The sequence below is a fragment of the Bidens hawaiensis genome, unplaced genomic scaffold (assembly GCF_021521415.1).
Source record: "Bidens hawaiensis isolate Kalapana, Puna unplaced genomic scaffold, B.hawaiensis_p1.1 tig00007413_1, whole genome shotgun sequence".
NCBI lineage: Eukaryota > Viridiplantae > Streptophyta > Magnoliopsida > Asterales > Asteraceae > Bidens > Bidens hawaiensis.
This window is the reverse complement of record NW_027491517.1, coordinates 343,679-368,197: the sequence shown is the minus strand read 5'-3', so window position 1 is coordinate 368,197 and position 24,519 is coordinate 343,679. Positions and strand designations below refer to the sequence as shown.

General features: G+C 32.9%; 1 protein-coding gene and 1 pseudogene across 2 annotated transcripts; one reads left to right on the top strand and one right to left on the bottom strand.

The window, feature by feature from the left end:
- The first annotated feature begins 13,634 nt into the window (after positions 1 to 13,634).
- On the top strand, positions 13,635 to 18,584 carry LOC143635232 (replication protein A 70 kDa DNA-binding subunit A-like). Its single transcript, XM_077103107.1, has 3 exons — positions 13,635 to 13,982; positions 15,386 to 17,665; positions 18,264 to 18,584. The coding sequence occupies exons 1-2, from the start codon at positions 13,696 to 13,698 to the stop codon at positions 17,655 to 17,657; spliced, it is 2,559 nt and encodes an 852-aa protein (XP_076959222.1). The 5' UTR covers positions 13,635 to 13,695; the 3' UTR covers positions 17,658 to 17,665; positions 18,264 to 18,584.
- Positions 18,585 to 19,840: 1,256 nt separating this feature from the next.
- LOC143635189 (uncharacterized) lies at positions 19,841 to 22,322 on the bottom strand (annotated as a pseudogene). Its single transcript, XR_013154012.1, has 4 exons — positions 22,287 to 22,322; positions 20,973 to 21,095; positions 20,618 to 20,887; positions 19,841 to 20,555 (listed from the first exon to the last, which is right to left on the bottom strand). The product of XR_013154012.1 is annotated as an uncharacterized LOC143635189 (transcript).
- Between the last annotated feature and the right edge of the window lie 2,197 nt (positions 22,323 to 24,519).

The following is a 24,519-nucleotide window of genomic DNA, read 5'->3' as shown; positions in this document are numbered from 1 at the left end:
GTTATCTGTTCTCATTTTGTATTAGCGCTTATGGTTTGTAGGACATAGAATTAATAATTTTGGTTTGTTTATGGAAAATTATGTGTATGTTGTCAACTCTTGTTAGGTGACGTGAAGCTTCGGTGGTGTTCCACCATTTAAAATTAATGACACTAGTTTGAATATTTTAGGATCTGCCATTTGAAATGGAATATCTTGAATTATACTCGTTTGACAAGTACATCTTTGTTTTGATGTAACACAACTTTTTTAATTGGATCAAAAGGCATATCTAAAATATCCAAACTAGTTCCGTCATTTGAAATGGTGGTCTATGTCACCAGACAAAAGCTGACAACACGTGTGCAACTTTTAAGATCCGTACAAATACAAAAGAATTTTTCTCTTTTCTAGAAACCATTTTCTCCACATTTTTCTTCCCATTTTGAAAATATATATGTATATGTTAGTGCTTCGAAGAATTAAAAGCTTGTTATCATTGTATAAATTATTAACTGACATGCATGTCCTCTAAGGCTCTAATTATTATCTGCAGTCCTGAAGTAGTCTTTGAGCTCAATGTGATTATGGAGAAGTGTGATATTATTGGTGATCCAAAGTATTTCTTAGCTAAACCCAATGCTGATAAAACTTTATCAGTGATATATACAACAACAATGCAATCTTCTCAGAATCGGCCTGCAGCACCAACATTTACATTGCCAAATGCCAATGAGGGCTCACCAGTTCACACTCACAACAGTGAGCATAATGCAGCTTTACATTCTTATGTGAATGAAACATCTGCAGCCCCGATGCAATGTTCTATCAAACAGCCAGCGGCGACAGTTACAATGCCTAATACTCGTGTGGAAGGTGGCAATGAGGATAGACCAATTACTCATCAGGAGTATAAGGAGTTAATAAGTGAAATCCGCAAGGGCAACAACAAACTCGATACGATCCTCACTTTTCTTAAGAAGGCATTAGGCTTTACCATTGTGCTTTCGGTCCTCGTCGCATCAATCCTATCGTCCCAAATCTATATAAGTTTTCTTGCTTAATTAGGTTTGGTGAACTTCACGATCTTCTTTCTTTTGGGTGCGTATTTGCTACACTAAGTTGGACTACTTGGTATGTTTTATCAATGTTTGAACAATTATTATTAATAGTATTAACAAACAAACAAGGCCACACATTAAAATCCTACTCATAGCAAAAGCTATAGTAGAATCTCGAGAAGGTAGGTTGGGGGCAACATCCCAAGAGATAAAGTAACGACTACCTCAACTCTAAAAAAATCTTTTTTAATATGTGATTAATGGAATCATGAACCAACAAGACAGACGGCAACTAACACTACGTGAAAATTGGCCTTCGGTTACACGAAAAAAGTGTGGTCGTAGACCTTTAGCCTCATACATCTGGTTCAGGTCATGTGTGACCAAAGGTCGCGACACCGTGGGTATGATATGTGTAACATCCCGGCTTTAAGCGGAATACGCCCGGGTGTAACGTACATATCACTCATAGCTCGTAACACTATTTAAAGCGGCAATAATTATATCATTTAATTTCGTAACGTAACAAGTACACAATTATTCATAATTATAAATAAATAAAAAGAAACATTTCATCAAAACAATAATAAGTTCTTTATTCAAATATCCTAAGGTATATTAATGATCTTCATCCTTAGCATGTCATCGATTCAACCTGTAGCACGTTGAAAATAATATATTTATCAACAATTAAGTTGGTGAGTTTTCATAAGTTTTTGAGTATACATATATATAAAAGGCACGATTCAACGTTTGTAATGTAATAAATATTCAAGCGTAAATGAAATCAATTAATGTCGTCCTCCCGTTCCTTTAGCCAAGGCCGTAGTAATAGGGGAAATGAGAACCACCTTACACGGCGCGGGTACGTCCCGTCGGACCCTCCCACTATGTGTATGTGTATGCGTTTCCGTAACTTCCACCATAAGAATAGTAAACACATTGCAAACAAGTTCACGTATAATCATAAACAATATGCAAGAATAATATTAACATGTACGCTAATTGTGAATCGGTTTATAAATAAGCCACAATTCTTGTTTTGATAAATTATGATAAATCGCTATAATATGATAAGATATGATGTTTCCTTTTTTTGTTTTTCTTAAAGACACAATTCTTGTTTAGGTCAAGCCTTCACCTATTATCGCTTTGATAAATTATATTATGCTTTACATGTGTTTTAGCCGTATATCTAAAATGATAATATTGGTCAAAATGGTGAAAGACACCTAAGCGTTGATAGAGCACGTCTAGGAGTATAATTGTAAAACATGATGCAACTTCTTAAACCAGGTTCATGGACCAGCATGTCCATACCCAATATTGGTCAAAATGGTGAAAGACACCTAAGCGTTGATAGAGCACGTCTAGGAGTATAATTGTAAAACATGATGCAACTTCTTAAACTAGATTCATGAACCAGCATGTCCATACCCTCATGGTCATACCCTGGTTCATGTGACAGTTCAATCACATGATGCATGGAGGGTTTCATATCAAAAACAAAAAAGGAAAAATTAACCCACACTGGTTTGATTTAAAAAAAGAAGAAAAAACTAAAAGTAATAGGATGCCACTCCCACTCACGCTACCTCCACAGCAAGCTCCACAACCTTATCTTTCATCACTATTAAACATGCTTCCAAAGCGTTTTCATGTAGGTGAGACAGAATGTACCCCTAGTCATTTTAAACTGATCCGTAACCTCCTTTAGCAACCAATCAAAGTTAACTTTATCTTTATGCTCACTTGCCATACCTACATGGCCTTCAAAACCTTTAATCTTGAAAAGAATGATCTCACTCTTCAGCAAATCCGTTACCACCTCCAACTTTCCCCCTTTTTCTTGAAGGATTTTATCACGTTTCTTCCAATGCGCCGTGTAACTGCCATTCAATCAACTACATGGACAAAAAAGAAGGTTTTAAAACATTTAAATATGATATGAAGAATAATGTTTTAAAATAGCATTACTTCTATGCTCCTCTTCAACTTCTTCTTTGATGTTTTTCTCGCTATCAAGAGAAACCGATAGTTGCTCATCGCTGAACTTTTTGATGCTCAACGTACCCTTTCTTCTAAAAGCTCCTTTCGTATATTCCGGATCACCATCAACCTGAGAACACATACAAAAACATGTAATATAAGAATTATAAAAAAATGCTATAACTTAGCTAAGTAATAGAGTAAATTACAAACTTTGATAGAAGTCTATTAGTAATTTAATCATCTTATTTATTTGATAAGTCACTTACCATTTTCGTATATTACTGTTACATTTTAAGAAAAATGAAATAATCATTTTTAGGGGTGTATTACGTATAGCCGAGCCTAACCTCGTCTAAGCACGATAACGGCTCATTTAACTTAAGAGATATTGAGCTCCACTTAATATTAATAAGGGCGTAAACAGCCCGAGCCGCTCATGAGCTACTCAAGATCGGCTCGTTAAAGCGAGCTTTTACCTATCATATCTCAAGTAGCTCTTGAACAGCTCAGATTATTTACATCCATATATGCTAACTCAAAACTTTTTACTACAACATTTCTTTAAAGGGCAAATGATATTAGGTAAAAAAAAATAAATTTTGCAATTTTTCTATCTCGGTCATTCAATATTTTAAGAGAATTAACCACCAAACTTTTGATTTTATTTTTGTATTCGGTGAAATCTAAAAATCTATTATTTTCTCAACCACCATATATAATAAGAATTTAAAAAAATGCTTTAATTTAGCTAACTAATAAAATAATATATAAACTCCGTCATTAAGTATAGCCAAAATTATAAAACGTGTCCTTTAAACATCAAAATCACACCTGAGCATTCTTTTTTTTTAAGTTTTTTGCTAACTTAGGTTAACTTTTTTTGTTAAATGTTCTACAAAAATTACTACTTTGCCCTTACACGAAAATCTAATAATTCTTTATTTTTCTGAACTATAACTAGATTAGACAAATTAAGTATACAGATTAGATGGATCAAATATTTTATTTACGAAGTGTATTTTAACTACGTTTGGTATGTTTCCTTAAAATTCGTGATATTAATAATACATTTTCTAACGATCTAATACACTCTCTACTCAAGATCGCATCGCCTAAGTTTTTATATAAAATAAAAGATATTTAAAAAAAGAAGAAATATGTAAACTACGCATTTTTACAAATTTTGTCCTTTTATATATGACAAAAAATATAGTAATCGAATATATAGATAGAAATTGATATAATCAATTACATTTTTTTATAACTTGAACATACAGATATGATCTATCACAAAGTTTCAACTCAACTATACTGATAAAATCGATTACAATGTTAATCGATTACAATAGTAATCGATTATTATTGTAATCTTAGATCACAGATGTGTTTCAGATGATCTGGCAATTTTAAAGAGTGAACTGATGTTCATATAATCTGGGTCTTATCATGAAGATCTGGGTTTTATAATAATGGAGAAGGTTCATGTACATTTTGATCTTAACATGATTACGTAGGAAATAATGTCAATTTATTTAAAAATGCGAACGTAAGAAACAATACCAACTACAATACCAATATACATAAACAATGACTTATAATAACAAAGAAAAGAACCTAAACACGACAACAAAAGAATCAAAATCAAGAACAAAATAATAACAGCATATACCAGCAAATACTTATAACAGCAAAAGAAAACATCTAATAATAACAACAAAATATAAATAAGCAAATACTTATAACGTCTCATAATCGAAAATTAGCAAATACGAACAAAAAAGAGCGGCAAACACATATAAGAATAAACCTAATCATAACAACAAATTGGTTCTAACCGTTTTCATGTTAAGAATAAAATGTAATTGATCCTGTTTCTTATAATAATAACTTTAACAGAACCTGGGTTTACAAAAACCCTAACCAAAACTGAATTCCCCAAAAATCAACAAACAATTTTAATAACTCAATTAACTTTGTACAAAGACTCCCTAGGACATCGATTATCATAATCAGCCATCAATTAAAGCACATAACGACATCAAGAACATCAATCAGAACCCAAAAGTTCCGATATGAACAGAAAAAATTGACCCATAAGACAACAAGAAAATATGATAAAATCATACCATGGTGAATATGATGATTAATTATGAACAAGAGGAACAGATCTGTTTGTGGTTTTCAAAAACCAGAATTAGGGTTTGCAGGAGAAAGGGAGCGGCGATGGATGTTGGGAGGAGAGAGAGAGAATGGTGGATATTTATATTGTAAACCAATCTCGCGACATGGTCAAAATAACCTGAGTTTTAAACAGATTTTCACTCCCGACCCCCGATTTCTGAAAATGTTTTCAAAATCCGAAAAAAATTATCCGCCGAATCCACACACATCAAATATATACAAGATATATTTCGTCGGGTCAAACTTAACAGACTTTGCATGGAGGACCTCGTTGTGAGCGTTAACCCATTTTTTTGCAAACTTAACAGACTTAAAAGACTTTGATACCAATTATAGGTCCCCGTAACAGGATCAAACAACACAACAAACTAAGTACTAGTCATTCTTGGATCAACCTCACAACTAGTTGGCGGAAACAACTAGCTAGACCGAGATCTCGGATCTTGTGGCGGTTGTGTGGAGGCCGAAAGTTAGGAAGAATTGTGAGGTAGAGAGAGTTTGAGAGTTACTTGGATAATAATAATGCAAGGGTTTATTCACAAATGTTTGTTGGAGAAATGGGTTAAGTGACCCTTTATATAGGGTCCTCAATTTCTCCAAGTTTACATAACATGATACAAAATAAACGTACTGAGGTACGTATTACACCGACTCTACGCAAATAAAAAACATACACAATCCTAAAACTAATATTGAATATTGGCCTTACAATCTCCCTCTAGTATTGAGAATGTCCAGGAACCTTCATCAAGTTCCTTGCTTCGTCTTTATTTCTTGAAAACTAGTACTTTTCTTGATCCAAGAGCTTGAACGAGATTGGATCTTGAACAGTTATTTATTTTCCGATCTTGAAGACTTGAACTTCAATCTTATTTACTGGGAAGGATCGGCAACAGCAAATTTTTAGAAACATCATATGCGGGAGGCTCGACATCTAATTTTCTTGTGTTGACTTTCTTGTGCCGACTTGTTTCTTTGCTTTGTTCTTCGACTGATCTTCAGACACGATCAGTTCATATTTAGGTTCAACAGCCAACCGTCACGTTCTCGTATTCTTATAAACGCTTCAGCATATGCAACTTCAGTCTCTGCAGCCCAGGACACTTGATCTTGATCTACATGTACATGTACAGCTGCACAAAAACTTAGAGCGAATAAAATTCGTTCACAGACCCTCTTGAGGGTCAAAGAAGAATTTTCTTTTTCCAAGCATGCTCTTGGTTTGAAGTATTTGTAGAATAACTCTGAAATTTTGTTTTATCTTGACTTTTCATAAAGTATCAATTTCAGTCTCTAAACTTGTAAATGATCTATTTAAGTCTCATGTTTCCAACAAACTTTGTATGAACGACCTTGACAACAAAACACATGATTTTGAATAAAGCAAATGTTTAATAAAATATGTACGAACACATAAGAACTTAAAATCTTTTTAGAATTTTCATATATTATAAAATTTTGAAGTTGAAACATAAAATAAAACAAGTAAAATGAAAAAAGATAGGAGTAAAGATGAATTTAATATTATATAACAATAATATTTTGCATAATTTTATAATGAGTTTAATAGTTTTACGAGAAAGATCACAACATGGAATCCCACTGTCTGTAATGTCCTAGATCACACTTCTATTTGGATATTATTTTGCCAAAGTCGATTGTAGATATGTTGGTCCACTTTAAACTTAACAAGTATTTTGATTTCGCCGTGATACGTTAATGTATGAAATAGGCACAATGCTTGTGTGGTCCCCTGTTAATCCAACATGTTACAAACTCCATCATACCTCGGGCATAGTTTGTGTTCATCATTATCACCCCGAATTGACTCCGACCCCCTAATGATTGATCAATACATTTTGAGCTTCTATAGACTTTTTGCAAACTTTTCTTTCAAACAATATGTAAAGGTAGAACCATGGACTTACTAGCCTTGTTGACTTATGCCTTCATATAAAGTGATCAGGACTTTGTTTTGCCTCACTTTGCGTGGTTCTAATATACCTCTTTTTGTTTGCTAAAATTATCAACATTTTTGTTGTTGATTTTGAATACTTTTTTAGTATGTTGCAGTTTTTCTGTTTTTGTAATAATTTTTTATATTTTTCAATATTTGAAGCTAAAGCAAGAAATAATTTTCATTGTGATCAATTACTAACGGGCTCGTTTATGACTGACTATTAGGATTTCTGCCTTCATTGATATGACTTATTTGGAGTCGGCAACCGCTTCATAAGAGTGTAACCACTAGCAGATGTAGATATTTAAGTTTATATCACTATGATACTTACTCATTTGTTAAGCCTATCTACACATCAAGCAATGATCTTGTTGGCTTTTGATCTACTCTTTTCATGTGCTAGGATCACCTAAGACAATTTTCTATCATTTTCCATATATTTTAATATGGTCGAATCGATTTCTCAAAATTTTCTTATATTTTAATATTATCCGACTCCATCTAAGAAGGAGCTCCCTCTAAACGAGAGATAATAATTTTGTTACTTTTTCATATTTTCTTAGCAAAATAGAATTATAAAAAAATATAAAATATTTTTTTGCAAGTCAAATGACTTAATTTTCTATTTTCTTAATAAAGGTAAAATCTTTTTGGTGAGTTAAAGTTATATCATTTTCTCCCTCTAAAATTTTGACACATTTGAAAAATATTTACAATTTGTTCCTTGGTTTTAAAGATGTTGGACTTTTGTTTTCTATATTTTAAAACTGTTTTTGGTGAATCCTTAGACTTGTAATTGAGTGAGATTGTAAGCTAATGAAGTTAAAGTGATCGATTTGAAAAGTAAGCGAATCTTGAAAGTAAGCGAAACGTGAATGTGATCGATTTGAAAGTGATCGAATTTGGAAAGTAAGCGAATATGAGAAAAGTAATCGAGTATTGTAATAGGGTGTGACAAGTAAGCGATCAAGCCAAAGTGATCGACCAAGGCAATGTAAACGACCAACAATTGTAATCGACTAAGAGAAAAGCAATCGATCGAGACAAAGTAATCAATTAAGATGATTGAAAGCGAAAATTTTAAACAAATTAAGTAAGTCGCCAACTCACTTTCCTGTCACCTTTCTCAATCATATCCAAATGCATGAATAACACCACTTTTGAAGCAAACATCACATGCAACAACACAAACACAATCTTTTGTGATTCACACACCACAAACACAAACTTTTCAACTAAACTTTATCATCTTCAAAATGAACACAGTATATTTTCTTGAGAACTTGAAGAACTTATGAACCCGAAATTACTTATTTTATTGAAAATCCGACTTTTCAACCCGAAATTACTTATGTTCTTGAATATCCAAGGTTGTGACCCAAGATTTACAACTAGTAGAGCCCGAAAGCTCTGATACCAATTGTAGGTCCCGTGACAGGATCAAACAACAAAACAAACTAAGTACTAGTTGTTATTGGATCAACCTCACAACTAGTTGGCGGAAACAACTAGCTATACCGAGATCTCGGATCTTGTGTGTGGGTAAGGGAGGCCGAAAATAGGAAAGGAAGCAAGAAGGTTGAGGGAGTTTTAAAGGCTTGAACAAATGTTATGCAAAAGGGTTGCTTGGTATATTCCATACACACACATTATATAGTGTGAGTATGTTATACACCTTTTCATTAATAAAAAGCCCAATAGGCACCAATTACACAAGGCCTCGGGCCCAATACATATAAACGTAACAAACTAGAACCGTAAACGAACTAATTACAAATACGAAAGACTTAAGTAAACAAAACCGGGCCTTACATGTGCTAGGCTTGTAAATGAACTGAATGTTGTTCATTCATTTAATAAACAAATGAACATAAACAAAAAGTTTGTGTTCAGTTAAACAAATGGGTATGACGCGCATGTTTACTTGTTTATCATGAATCATCTACTTTTGTGTATGTTTGTTTGTCTTCATTTACGTTTGTTCATATCATTATGTTTGTTTAATTAATTTTGTTCAACTATGTTTGCGAATTGTTCGTTTAGACTTTAAATGAATTAATGAATATAAATGAACACGAACATGTACACAAATATTTGTTCGATTAAGTGTTGTTGTTTGTTTGAAGTTGCATGTTCGTGTTCGTTCTATTCATTTACATGCTTTAATTGTTGCGCGAAGAAGTATTGGAAGCTAAAATATCTCTACACCATGCTATATATCTTTAACAGTCATTGTATGTATATATTATTAACTAGCATGTCCTCTAATTATTATTTGCAGTACTATTGCAATCTATGATTTCAAGTTGATCATGGGCAAGTGTGATATTATTGGTGACCCAAAGCCATATCAAACTTTTTCAATGGAAAGATGCAACACCAGTGAAATCTTTTCTGAATCAGCCAGCTATTACAATTAAAAGATCAAATACTAATGTAAACAACTGTACGCTTTCTACCCAACCACGGAAGAGACCAGGAGCTTCGGGCATTTTTATGGATTCTAAGGATGCAGTGGCTCCTGTGGTAAATGATGACGACGACGACTCTAGGCCAATTACGCGTCGGGAGTATAAGGATCTAAGAAGTGAGATTAGCAAGAGCAACAGCAAACTCGATAAGATCCTCAGTTTACTTGAGAAGGCTTAAGGTTTATCATTTTGCTTTCGATCCACATCGCATATTCGCATGTAACCTCTTGAACACCTAATCTTTTTTAGCTTTCTTGCATTAGTTTGGTGGACTTCATGTTCTTTCATTTGGATGTGAAGGTGCTACATTTAGATTGTTTGGTATGGTGTTTTTATCAAGGTTTGAACAATTATTACTATTTGTATGTTTTTGTACTGGTTTGGCTTAACAAACAAACATGCACTGGTAAAATCTTACTCATCAACAGACATGCACTAGTAAAACCTTAGTCATAGCAAAAATTAGTAGTAGAGTCTGCAGAGTGTAGATTGCGAGAAAAAAATCCATGGGAAACCTTTTTGACATGTAAACAAGATCAGATGAGTACTAATAATTGTGGTATAGTTAAATAAGCATAAATTGGTAAGAAAACTATATTTATTATAATAACATATACAAAAGCATCTGGCAAAAAAAACAAAGGCAACTATGTCTACCAAAAGAAATAGAATAGTTATATAATTATCTTTTAATTTTATGGGTATATTATTTGAAAGGAAAACTGTAATTACATTGCATTAATTTAGACAATTTATTATTTCATAAATTAAACATAATAATTTGTCAATTTAAGTTAGAAAGCATGTTATTTAAATAACAAAAAAAAAAATAAAAAAATCTCAAACTTATATGGACGATATAATTAACTTTTAACAGGTAAAGTTAAAATACAAAGGGTGACAAAATGAGGATTATGAGAAGGATTTATGACCACACTAGAAACCCTTTAAAAATAAATTAAAAACAAAATAATTAAAAAATCATAACTCAAAATATAAATAAAAAATTAAAAAAATTAAAAAACTAAAATGTTTCCGCCATCATTCCCGTTCAAATAAAATAATAAAAAATTCAAAAAAATAAAAAAATGAGGAAAAGACACAATGCCAAGATCAAAGACACAATGACGAAAATGAACAAAGGATACAATTATAACTAAAAACACAATAGATCGCAAAATATAACACAATTCCAAACAAAATATAGCACAATGTAAAGTATTATAACACTATATAAAGAAAAAATGACATGATGTCAAGAAAAAAAGACACAATCAATGGCGAAAACAAACTCAAAACACAATGATAAACAAAATATACGACTTTTTCACTCCCGATTTTGTTTTTTTAGAACGAGAAAAACGGTGAAAACATTTTTGTGTTTTTACCTTTTTGTTTTGTTTTTTATTAAATTTCGAGTTATGATTTTTTTATGATTTTATTTTAAAATTTTCTTGTGTGGTTTTTTTATGTGGCTAGAAATACTTCTCATTGTTGTTCCCCTTTGTAGAATAACTTGACTCACTTTTAGCAAAATATATGTCTGAAATTATAAAAGGAAAGATGAAATGAACAATATATACAAAATAACGGAGCGAACTTTATATTGTTATCATTATACTATTTTATTTTTTATACAAATCAAACTAGGTTAGGTACATGTATCTTACACGGGTTGAACAATTTAAATTATGTAAGTGATCCTTTTTTGAAACAAATTTGAGTAATACACTATAAGTACGAAGTTAAATTACAACTATTATTCATAAACTTAAAAATAAATCATAAATCTATAAATATTTCTTTCGATACAACATTAGATGATACATTAAAAATATGGTAGCAACTAAAGTAAAATAGTATTATGAGAACATAAATGGTACAATCGAAACAATACGAACCAGGCATCAATAGAAGAAAGCTTTCGATCAGTCGAATAATGTACAACAAAAGAGAATCAATAAGGCTTTGATGGGCAATATATTGATAGAAAGAAAGAGATTACGGTTACATGGGAAAATAAGGCGGGTCGGGTTTAGTAAAAGATCCACATGTTTTTAAAAATAAACCCGTTGAGTAAGTTTTGGAAGCTAAAATGTTTCATATATGTGTAAATGTTAATAAAAATATTCGGTTTATAAAAATTTTTTATATCTAAAGTTTTTAAAAAATATAAAATACGTTTTGTTAAAGCAATTAAAGAAATCATTAAACAAAAAATATATATAACGAAAACTTTAAAAAGAATGTATAATTAATAAGAGAGAGACAAAAAAAAAAATAATAAAAATACATAAGATAATGACATATAACAGTAGATAACTTTTATTTATATACAACATAGATTAGAAGTTTTGTATCGTAAAAAGGGAATATGTACCATAGTAAAAAAACATATATGATTTAATTAATTACCTATATATCTTCCATATTAATTATTAGATTGATTGTAGTTGCTATATTTAGATTGGAATTATAAGTGAAATTTATATTACAAATAATATAAATTACATTATTTACATTTATATTATGATAAATACATTATTCACATTTGAAATTATCACAAACCTTAGTTGTTTTTGAATATATAGATAAAAAGGAAAGTATATTTTGAAAATTAAAAAAAATAATAAAAAAATGATAAAATTTATATTATTAGGAAAGTTTGCTTTTAACTTAAAACAACTTTGTAACAAAACTTGGTCGTACGTGGGTAGCTCCATTGCTTTCCTCGTGAAAGATTCATGGGTTAAAATTTTGTTCGTGACAAAACATTATGCACGAATTAGGGGTTTTACCAAACTAGGCATTCAATAGTGGATTTCTCTTGGAATGTAGCGAGCTGGATCACCATCAATTTATGCGATCACGAGCGTGAGTGGCCTTTTGTAATGGGTGTATCTTGATGGCCGGACTCTGTTTTCTTTCAAAACAACAACAATTTACTTTTAGAAGCAATTAACCCGTTCAAATATAGCATGAAAAACGAGTTACCGGAAATACAAAGAAAACGAATATACGGTTAAATCAAGAGGTAACAAATATTTCTATTTTCTAATAATAGATTTATAACAATACTATAGACTGTAGTTTGAAAGCTAAACATAAGACCATCACAAATGCAAAATATGTAAATGTATATTACATTATCTAATATACATATTATCTTTCATTCCACTCATTCTCTTTCATCATTTTCTCTCTTATTTCCACTCAAAGCATCCCAAATGCATGTAGTTAGCCAAGTATTTTCTAATAACAGATTTATAACAATACTATAGACCGTAGTTTGAAAACTAAACATAAGACCATCACAAATGCAAAATATATAAATGCATATTACATTATCTAATATACATATTATCTTTCATTTCACTCATCTCTTTCATCGTTTTCTCTCTTATTTCCACTCAAAGCATCCCAAATACATGCTGCTAGCCAAGTATTTTCTACTCTCTCTCTCCTTTTTAACTCATTATCCATGCTACATATGCAACACAAATGCATTATGTAATGTTTGGTTCCATCTTTGATTGATAGAGTTTTGTGTTGACCCCACATAATATCCACTAAGTTATTTATGTTTTCCTTTTTTTTCCTTAATCTTTAGATACACACACGCACACACATAAGAATGTTAAACCAAGAAATCCTTTTGAGGTCCGATTTTAAGAACTTTTTATACAGAAATAAAAAATATTTAATGTTGCTCGTATACTTTAATAAAGTTACTCTACAAACTACAGTATAAGCATTTTAACAAACGTACATTTTTATTTGACGTTAACTCCGGTCTCATACATACACAAACTCCCGACGCAACACCCAGGTTAAACCACTAGTATATAGGTTTTGACAACCATCTCCATAACAAAGGTACCAAAATGTAACATTTCCCTATAAATAAACCCACCCCTCTCTTGGCGCTCACAAAACCAAATAAAAACTTTCAGTTTCCCTCTCTTTACATTTTTATATATAAATATAATAATAAACCACTCTCTACTCTAGGGTTTCAAAACCCCAATTCACCAATCAATCAATTCACACCATGGCTGTAAACCTAACCGCCGGTGCAATACCGATGCTATCCAGTGGCGACTATAAGGATCTGAAACCGGTGGTCCAGATAACCGACATTCGGATCGTGCAGACGCAAACGAAGACCGTTGAGGGAGAAAACAAGGAGCGGTACAGGTTCCTGTTATCGGACGGCACGTATCACCAGCAAGGGATGCTTGCCACTCAGCTTAATGACTTGGTTAGGTCTCAGCAGTTGCAGAAGGGCTCTGTTGTTCAATTGACTGACTTTGTTTGTAATCAGATCCGTGATCGAACGTAAGTGTTGTTGTTTATAATAATAATAATAATAATAATAATAATAATTATTATTATTATTAAGATGATTGTTGTGTTAATTAAGACCTAGGGGTATTTTTTGGGCGGTTTGCTAGAACGTTGGACTGGTGGTTTTTTTTTAAATACCGGTTTTAAGTTGAAGAAAATTTTGATATTTTGCGGCCTTTATTTTTTAATATTTTTAGTCTAGCGATTAACATTGAAACGTGTAAACTTTTGGATGTTTATGGAAGTTGAGTGCTTTTGTAATATTTTTTTTTATTATGGATTAACTTTAGGATTAATTTATATTATGGAATTGTATACTTTTGGGGTATTATTTGAGTTGAAGTTGCATTTATATGAAGTTACAAGGTAAACTTTTCAACCTGGTTGAACCTCCGGTTGTATAATTTTTTAGCCCAATCCAGTATGACTTACAAACTGGTTTAGGGATTTGAAAATCTAATTAGAGTTTGGTGATATGTAATGAATAAATTAACAGTTTTAGGTATTTTAGTTTTTTTGTTTGAGATGATAAGATATTATGCAGACACTATTTTATGCATAGTTGTCACAGGCACGCTTAAGGTGTAATAGGTCAGCCTTAAAATGCGAGGTCTGAGATAAGCAAAGCGCATGTCATAAACATAACATTTCTTGGTGTTTTAGGCTAGTTTAGGGTTAGTTTTAGACCTTTTTTTTGAAGTTTGCATAGTGCTACGGGAATTTTCAGGGTTTTGGCCGAAATCTTACCAGAATTTTGTTAAAGCCTGGTTGGAATATTGCCCGACTAGGTTGTCTGTATAGCAGTGTGGGGCGTGCCGGAAGGGCGGTTGTTAAAATAGTTTCGTAAAACATGATTTTTGTATTAAGAAAAATAACCTAAGTAGTTTATCTAATGCTAGATATTTAAAATTCTTTCTTGCCCTGTCTTTATTATTTTTTGTCAGTTCTCATGAGATTACACATTATTGTTAAAGGTTTTGGATACCTATCCAAAACATATATAGGTTCACAAAGTTATCACCAACTTATGACATTAATGAAGATATCTGTTGCTTTGGATGATATTCTGCTTCATTTACGGTTTTTGTTCTTTTGAGAAATGTGCAACAAGTATGTCTTCTTGTCAGTGTGTGTGATTGCAGGAATTCTGCTATGAGCAAACTGTATCACAAGAAGGATCCTTAAATCATCTTCTAGTTTTATTATCTTATATACTATGTATGCTGCTTGATAAAGGAATCATCTGGTGATTAGTAGAAGTCTATGTTTTATCCAATGCTAAAAACCATGTTTTGTTTTATATTTATATTTACCATCTACTATCAGATTCCTGCTATCTTTTAAAATCATTGCATGAATTATTAACTGACATGTCTTCTAATTATTATGTGCAGGATTATTATAATCATCAATCTCAATTTGATTGTGGACAAGTGTGATATTATTGGTGATCCAAAGCTATTCAGTAAACCCTCTGGCAATGAAACTCTTTCAATGGAAAGATCTGCTGCACCAATGCAGTCTTCTCTTAATCAGCCAGCAACAACTGTCATAAGACCAAATACCAGTTCGGGCCCACCAGTTCACACACTTAACAGTGAACATAATGCAGGCTTACATTCGTATGGGAACGGAAGATCTGCAGCGCCAATGCAGTCTTTTTCGAACCAGCCAACAACAGTCACAAGACCAAACACCAATGTGGGCCCACAAGTTTACACTCCCAAAAGTGAACCCAATGCAGGCTTGCATTCATATAATAACTCGTCCAATAACAATTCGGCAACCAACCGTATGCATTCGGTCCGACCAGCATTCAATCAAATGCCTCCAATGTATGGTAACAGGGGGCCAGCAGCTAAAAACGAAGCTCCTGCAAGAGTTATACCAATTGCTGCTTTGAATCCTTATCAAGCTAAATGGACCATTAAGGCTCGGGTGACTGCAAAAGGTGATCTTAGACATTACAGCAATGCAAAAGGAGATGGAAAAGTTTTCTCTTTTGATCTTCTTGATTCTGATGGTGGAGAAATACGTGCAACTTGCTTTAATGCTGTTGCTGATCAGTTTTACAACCAGATTGAAGTGGGCAAGGTTTATTATGTATCGAGAGGAACTCTAAAACCTGCTCAAAAAAATTTTAACCACCTAAAAAACGACCATGAAATTACACTTGATCAGTCTTCAACTATTCAGCCTTGCTTTGATGATGATAACTCAATTCCACATCAGCAGTTTCATTTCCGGTCTATTGCTGACATTGAAGGCATGGATAGCAACACTGTTTTGGATATCATTGGTGTGGTTTCCAGCATCACTCCTTCATCATCGATCATGACAAAGAACCAAACTGAAACTCAAAAACGGAGTCTTACGTTAAAGGACATGTCTGGAAGAAGCATTGATTTGACTTTATGGGGTAACTTTTGCAATGCAGATGGTCAAACTATTCAAAGCATGTTGGATTCTGGTGAATTTCCGGTTTTAGCTGTGAAGTCTGCTAGAGTGCATGAATATAATGGGAAGTCAATCGGGACCATATCCGCGAGCCAGCTGTCCATAGAACCTGATTTTCCTGAGGCCCGTAAACTTAAAGACTGGTTCAACAGTGTTGGGAGGAATGCTCCTTCGGTTTCCATGTCACGGGAATCTGTCTCTCGGACCGATAAGAAGACTTTATCTCAAATTAAAGATGAAAAATTGGGGACTTCTGAGAAAGCTGATTGGATAACAGTCAAAGCCACAATTTGGCATATAAAATCTGAAAACTTTTGTTACACAGCGTGCCCTATCATGGTTGGTGATAGAAAATGCACCAAAAAGGTTGTGAATAATGGAGATGGAAAATGGCGATGTGACAAGTGTGATCAGACCGTTGATGAATGCGATTATAGATATATTCTGCAGATGCAATTACAAGACCATACTGGTCTCGTATGGGCAACTGCATTCCAAGAAACTGGTGAGGAGATAATGGGTGTTTCTGCTAAAGATTTGCATATAATAAAACACGAAGAACAAAAGGATGATAAGTTTGCGGAAATTGTCCGCAATGCCCTTTTTAACGAGTTTAGTTTTAAGTTAAAAGTGAAGGAAGAGAGTTATGGTGATGATCAGCGTGCAATAAAATCCAATATTTTTAAAGCAGAGAAGATAAAGTTTTCGTCTAACACGAAAGCTATGCTTCAAGAACTTAACAAAACCATAAAAAACGAGGACCCAAGTTCCATAACTTTGAATCGTGGGCTCAATCCCCAAACAGGGACTGTGGGCCAACATGTTGGTCATTATGGTAGTCAATATAGCGGTGCTGTTGGTAGAATGAACAGTGGTGTGACTTCAGGTGTCGGGAACAGTGGTGCTTCTGGTGAGTGTTTTAAGTGTCATCAACCGGGTCATTGGGCAAGAGACTGCACTAATGTCACCAATGAGCATGGGCTCAATCCCCGAACAGGGACTATGGGTCAACAAACTGCTTTGCCTGCAAGTCATGCGGGCCATTATGGTGGTCAATATGGAGGGACTGGTGGAAGAATGAACGGTGGTATGAGTTCAGGTGGTGGTAATGGTGGTGCATCAAATGAGTGCTTTAAGTGCCATCAATCGGGGCATTGGGCACGGGAGTGCCCTAATGCTAATAATGTTCCTTCATATGGTGGTTATTGACTCTAAACGTATGCATTTTTACAATTTTTATTAAAGCAAAAATAGGTTACTTAAATCATGGTCACTAAATAGGTTGATTCTTTTCAACGTGAACAAAATACTGAAATTTAAAAGGTTAAGGTAGGATACTACTGGTAGAAAGAAATAGTTAACGGTTTCAGATATGGTTGTACATGAAACTGAGAACTAATCTGTAACCGAAAAAACAATCTTAAACAAAATCGTTGGTATGTTTTGTAAAAACCATATGGTTCGGTTTCGGTTTCGGTTTTGCATGTAATTCAAATAAAAGAAACTGAAGTGAACCGAACTGTATATATAATTTATTACTTTAAAAGTTGTTTTTGCTGAATTACTTATTTTGTAATAGTTTTTTTTGTCAGCCTAAAAGTTGCATGCCCAAATGGTAAAACCAAGAAAACTAAAACCTAATCGAACCCGAACAGAAAAACGAAAGCCAATGGTTTAAAAAAACTCGAAAACTGAAATTTTGGTTTCAATTTGAACCCAAAACTGACCCATGCACACACCTAGTTTCTGATCGTAGTTTAAATTATCTGTCATTTATGGAGATTAACTACATTTTTGTTTATACAAATACAACAGGTTTGTTGGAATGCGTGTTCCAATGTTGCAGTCACTGAAACAAAGATTTGCTCACTTTGGTTCTCTTAGGTTGTGGCACATTACTGTCTTGGTGACATGTTTGCTTTTGTGGTCATGGACACACGGATCCTTAAGTAGCTTGTTTCTTCAGATGACTTACGTAATTTTCTAGTTCGGTATGTGTTTTTATTATTCTGTGTTTGTTTTGTGCTCAGTTTTGGTTAACTTATTTAAATGTGCTGTAAATTATGGCTTCTTCAAATTTGTGTCTGTTTCTATAATATAAGCCTGCGGAAACAGTGGTTTTGATCAATGATGTTAAAATTACATGCTATCGAATTTGTTTATAGTGTTCATTTGGTATGATTATGAACACTGTTGTAGAATAAGATAGCAACTTTGGACAAGTTATATGTTTAAATCAAATTTTAAAAATACATCATTTGTGATATAATTAGAGTTTATAACTAATGATTACATAAAACAACTTTTACAATGGTATAGACCTAGACAAATAAAACACAAATATATTGTTTCAATTTACAAAGTTTTGGTGTGGTATGATATTGCTTCATTTTGGTAGTTTAGAAATGTTAAAAGTACTATTGAAACAACTTGTATCATAGCCAGATACCTTAACATGCATACCGGTTCCAATGTTCGGAAGTGTAGATTCGGTAAAAAAAATTACGTGTAAAACAAAGATAGCAAAAAGTTTATTTTCAATGGTTTGATTATTGACTCATGTAACCCAAAAAATAGAGGCATAAACTCATAATATGTTGAAGACTTCAAATTGACATGGACATGTTTTTATCGATTGCGAGCCATAAAAATATAAGGGTAATGGGATTTTAATAATCGCAACTTTCACCTATTGACTAGGTTTAATCACAACTCAAGGAATGTTTACAGACTATCCCAACTTTGAACGTATTTTCATCTAGCAATTCCATATTAATTGAAAAGTAACCCCGTTAGCAATTCCTTTTCAAATGGGCTATACGTAGGATTACGTACCCACTTATTTAGATAAAAGAAAATTGTTTTTAATTAAAATTATAAAACCGGTTAATTTGTATCTACTCGTAAGTCGTACATCAAGTTTCGGAGACCCACATTTAAGACCAAGCTGAACTAAGAACGCTTTCTTATTATTGTAGTTTGATCACTATTATAAGCCTAAATGGCAAGCACTATCACCGTCACAGTCACAGCCACTACCATATCCACCACCAATGCTGGCACCTCCATCGCCATTAGCCACCATAAAAGCATATATATCGTGTAAATCGATTGAGTTCTCATTTTTATTTTATTTTTTCTAAAGACCAATTTTCAAGGCAACCCCATTCAAACCCGAACCAGATTAATACCTTTTCAAAACATCTAATTTTAACCTGAACTTAATTTGATTTGTTACCCCGTCCTTTCTACTAGGCTTAATTTCTAGGAACGCGAACTATGCAAACAGTTACTCAATATCTTGTTCATTCGCAATAAACTATTTTCCCAAGTAACAAAACCTATAATCTACCTAAACAGCACCTAAAAAATACATCCAATGAACACAGTCCTACATAATGGCCATTTTTATTCACTCTTTAATATAGTCATACAATAGCATAAGCATAGCTAGTTCATAATACCAAATAGGCAAATACTTACCTTAATAACACACACCAGTTGACGATGAAAACGATTGGTACCTTACCCCTATTGGTTCATCACGCCTGCACCTACCCTCGGTTAAACCATCAGCATCGTTCGAACCATGACCTGCAATGGTTTCCACAGTAACCACTTGAGCCAGCATCGGGGTTCGGGCCCTCATTAACCTAAACCGTTCAGCTCTTGACCCAATATCCTGACCAAGTATAGAAGCTGCAATGGTGAATGCCATAGCTGTTTTGGGCATCAAAACCGACTTTCTGAGCATGGCTATAAAAGGCACGGCTGCATGTACTGCAATGAACCATGATAACGAGAATTTACGAGTGTGTTCTCGCCATATCCCTAAAGGATATTAGCCGCCATTCCCAACATTCCTATGACCAGCATTTTCTCGGGTAGTGATTGAGGGCGTAAAGTTTTTACAAAGGCGGTCCTTGCTAAGGCAGCTCGGGCAGCAACTACAGCTGGTGGACATTTAATCTTGACTCCAGGTGGTAGTTTTAGAGCCGACGATACTAGTGGGAGTACCTTACTTACCGCTCTATATGACTTGGCGATTGGGCAGTTTCCCTTTTCCAACCACTCATTCCCGAGTGCTTCATGTGTCGATGTATCTCCCTAAATGAAAGCAATCTTAATACTTGTACATTCATGATTTATTATTTCACATACAAATGTACCTTATGTGACGACTCAGTTTTGGATGATTCAGATTCACGTTTCCGCATCTTCCATTTTTCAGAAAAGGACCCAAAACTAAACGGTCCTCCCGGTCCAAACGCTGACATGCTGATTGTTGCAATATTTGCAGCTAAAGGGTTAAACTTTGGTTCGGATTCAGGCTTCGTCTCTTCAGAGAGAGGGACAATACCGTCTTTTCCATGGAAAAACTTGAAAGCCATATCAAAGTTGGAGTCATCTTCAAATATTGGACCCCTAGCTCCATTTTCCTGTCAAGCAGGATTTTGTAGTAAAATTTTACTGCAATATTACTAATCCATAAAAGTATAAATAATTTAACTTCAAACAACATACAGGAACAGGGAGATGGAGTGAGGCGAACGAGAAGTTGGTTGGTTTGTTGATGTTCCTTAAAAACGGGCATCTTTGAATGTCTTGCTCGTTAAAAGGACAGTAGGATGTCTTATCCATTGCTTACTAGTGTCAAATTATATGCTGCATATATTCAACTAATTATAAATCTCAGAGCTACAGCCTACACATTGCTTTCCAGTATAATATGCATAATGTTACAAGTAACAAGTAACAACACTGCAGTAGCTTTTTGAAAAAGATATATAACATTATAACTCTTTGGCCATTCACCATAACAGTATGCTACAGACTTACATGAACATCAATATCCAAATTAAAGTCAAAATATCAACTCTTTGTTTTGTAAATAATTATTTTTTAGGGTTTTACTCTAGCCCTTAATTAAGGGTGCAAATGAGCCAAGCTCGTATACAATCGAGCTTAAACGAGCTGAAGCCCGACCTCAATCCTTTAAAAGAGCTTGTTTAATAAATGAGTTCGAGCCCGAGATTCACTTATTGAGCCCGAGCTGGCTTGCGAGCCTAAACGAGCCTATTGTTTATATAGTTGCTATTTAATGTATTAAATATATTTTTTATATAATAATACTTATTATATATAAAATTACGAGAAAAATATAACTAAATAATATATATTATATTATACATAAAAATCATATAAAGATAATTATAAATGTATATACATACTGTTTATTATTATCATAATAAAATATAGTGTTTACAACTTTACATCAAGATAGAAGGCAATCAGACAGCAAGCTGCAACGCAAGCTCCTTTTGAACTAATTATATAAATTAATTAATAATTAATAAACGGGTCAAGCTCAAAACAAGCCAGGCTCGAGCTCTCGTAATTCAAAACGGACCAAGCTCGTCTCGTTCACACTCCTACCTTAATCACCATCACCATCATCATCATACGCAGAAGCGCGTTGAAGAACCAAAAAAAGCTCAGAAAATGAATGACTTTTAAAAAGCACATCATTAGCATATATTTTAAATTTGCAAATAACATCAATTCACCAACAGCATATCCAATCCATTGTACAAAGGAAATGACGTAATTAGATCATAATGCACATTTAATTAGACCAAATAACACGATATTAATTGACGTCATCAAATCATTAAGAACCAAAATGATACAGCACAATAGATGATTATTGATAAACATATCAGAAAAACCTAAAAAGCATACTAACGTATTTATCATACAAACAAAAATCGGAAATAAAAATGGCATTAAAAACATGAAATAAAAACAGGTAATAACGGAGATGAATGATATTATTACCGGAGTTTTTGACGCAAAGGCGTGTGGAAGGAAGGAAGGAAGGAAGGAAGGATTAGGGTTCTATTTCTTTTACAAAATAACTAAATATTTTTGTTTTATTTTAAATATTATACTTAATTTTTTTTAAATAAATTATAAACTAACACTATTTTTTTAAAAACGAAAAACGAATCCGTTAAATGCACTGCTGGCTAAATTCATCACATCTGGATACACTTGTCTTTCGATCCGGGGAAAAGCCTAACCTAAGAGTCTAAGACCAACGCCCGTGAACACTTGCTCGAAGGCACGACAGTGCGACGAGATAAAACTCGTTCAGTTCATCCAACTAGTAAACGTCTCCTACTCGCCTAGTCTCCATTATCAATCGGTGTCACCGAAACTAAATGATGGGAGCAAAAATCAAACATGGGTTACATAAAACATTAAGTTTTTCCCCTTACTGAGTACCACCAATTCATTAGCACTATAGGACTACACTATTCAAATTAAAGAGACGTAAGATTTTCATTTTTATGGTGTAAGAATTTTTAAATTAAATTTATGGAAAAGTTATAATTGATTCAAAATCGTGAAGAAAAATTAGTTTATGAATAAAAATGAAAAAAAATATATGTGTAAAAATGAAGTGTTAATATTCTTTAAAATAACAAAGAGTTATGTAAAGTGTAAGTTTTCTTTAAACAACTAAAAATTCATGATGAGATAAAAAAATTATTTGACCCGTTAAACAATTTACCTATTTATATATATAACATAAAGTTGTATCTTTTAAACATTCAGATACATTATAATTATAGTATAATATATACATACTACTTGAGGTTCAAACATATGATTATATGATTCTTTATTTAAAATTGATCATGTATTAAACATCTTTAATTTTAACAATCCAGTTTTTATACATAAACATAATCATGATCTCTGGTTAATTAAAGACTACTAAACAATATTTAGTTTAATTGTATCTTGATGTGTTATGTGTTAGATCATAATGGTATCATCTTTCATAAAAGTCTGATGGGCATGGACTTATGGGTGAGTGAGTTGTTATCCTAACAAAAACAACAGGGATGTGTTATTTATACACCATCTTTTTCTTTAGGAATGATGTATATAATAGATAAAAGGTGTGTGAATAACCATTATCAAACAAAATTGATTAAAGTCTAATGTTGCCGTGAATTTTAGGTATTAAGTTAGGTCAATGTGTGGCTCAAATTTTGACTTGCATGTTTAATAATTGTAATTTGTAATGGGCCCTTGCTTTGACTAACTTGAGCTAACTTTCAGAAAATATGAAGTGGACCCATTGATTTGACCCTATAATAGTCGGTTTGGGTATATGACCATCTCCAACAGTTTTTGGTTCAAACTAGCTACATCACTGTCACATCAACTTTCTTAAAAACCACCATTTTTACTCCAACAATACACATTCTCAAACCATCTTTACATTTCCACATCATCACTTACTTTTATATTTATTTTTAAATAAAAATTTCACAATACTATAAAATATATAATCAAGATATGAACATACATTTTGCGGATCGCTCGCATATGAACCCGAAGAGACTAGCGATTCACAAGAAAATATTTAACCGTTAAACTTGTCGTTACGTAAAAAATAGACATACAAAAAAAATACATATTTGTATATATGTATAATATTTTAATATATTTTATAAATATAAATATGTTGTGTGTATGTGTATATATATATGTGTGTGTGTGTGTGGTGAAAGATGTGATGTTGGGGGCCCACAATTGATGGTTTTTGTTGGTTTGAAAAACCAAACTTGAAACATTGGTTTTTGGTTCAAACCAAGCTCTCCAATGATTTCTTGGTTTTTAGGTTGGTTTGAACCAAACAAAAACCACCAATGGAGATGCTCTAAGGTTTGGTTAATTAAACAAGCATAACCATATAATTGAAACCGAATTTCAAAAAGTTTAAAACCGAATCATTTATTATGTGTTCGGCTCTGTTAATACAGTTTGGTTATTAGTTAATTTGATTTCAGTTCAGTTAATTCGAATTCCTGCTTACCCATATCAAGTGTTGATGCCTTAACACATACAGACTTGTAAGGTCTAAATTGGACGGTTATTTAACATAGTAGTTAAACTTTTAAAATAATGACACCTAATCATTTGAATAACTTTATTATGTTTAGTTAAAGGTATATTAACTTTTTTCTATTATAATATACATCCTCAATCTCTA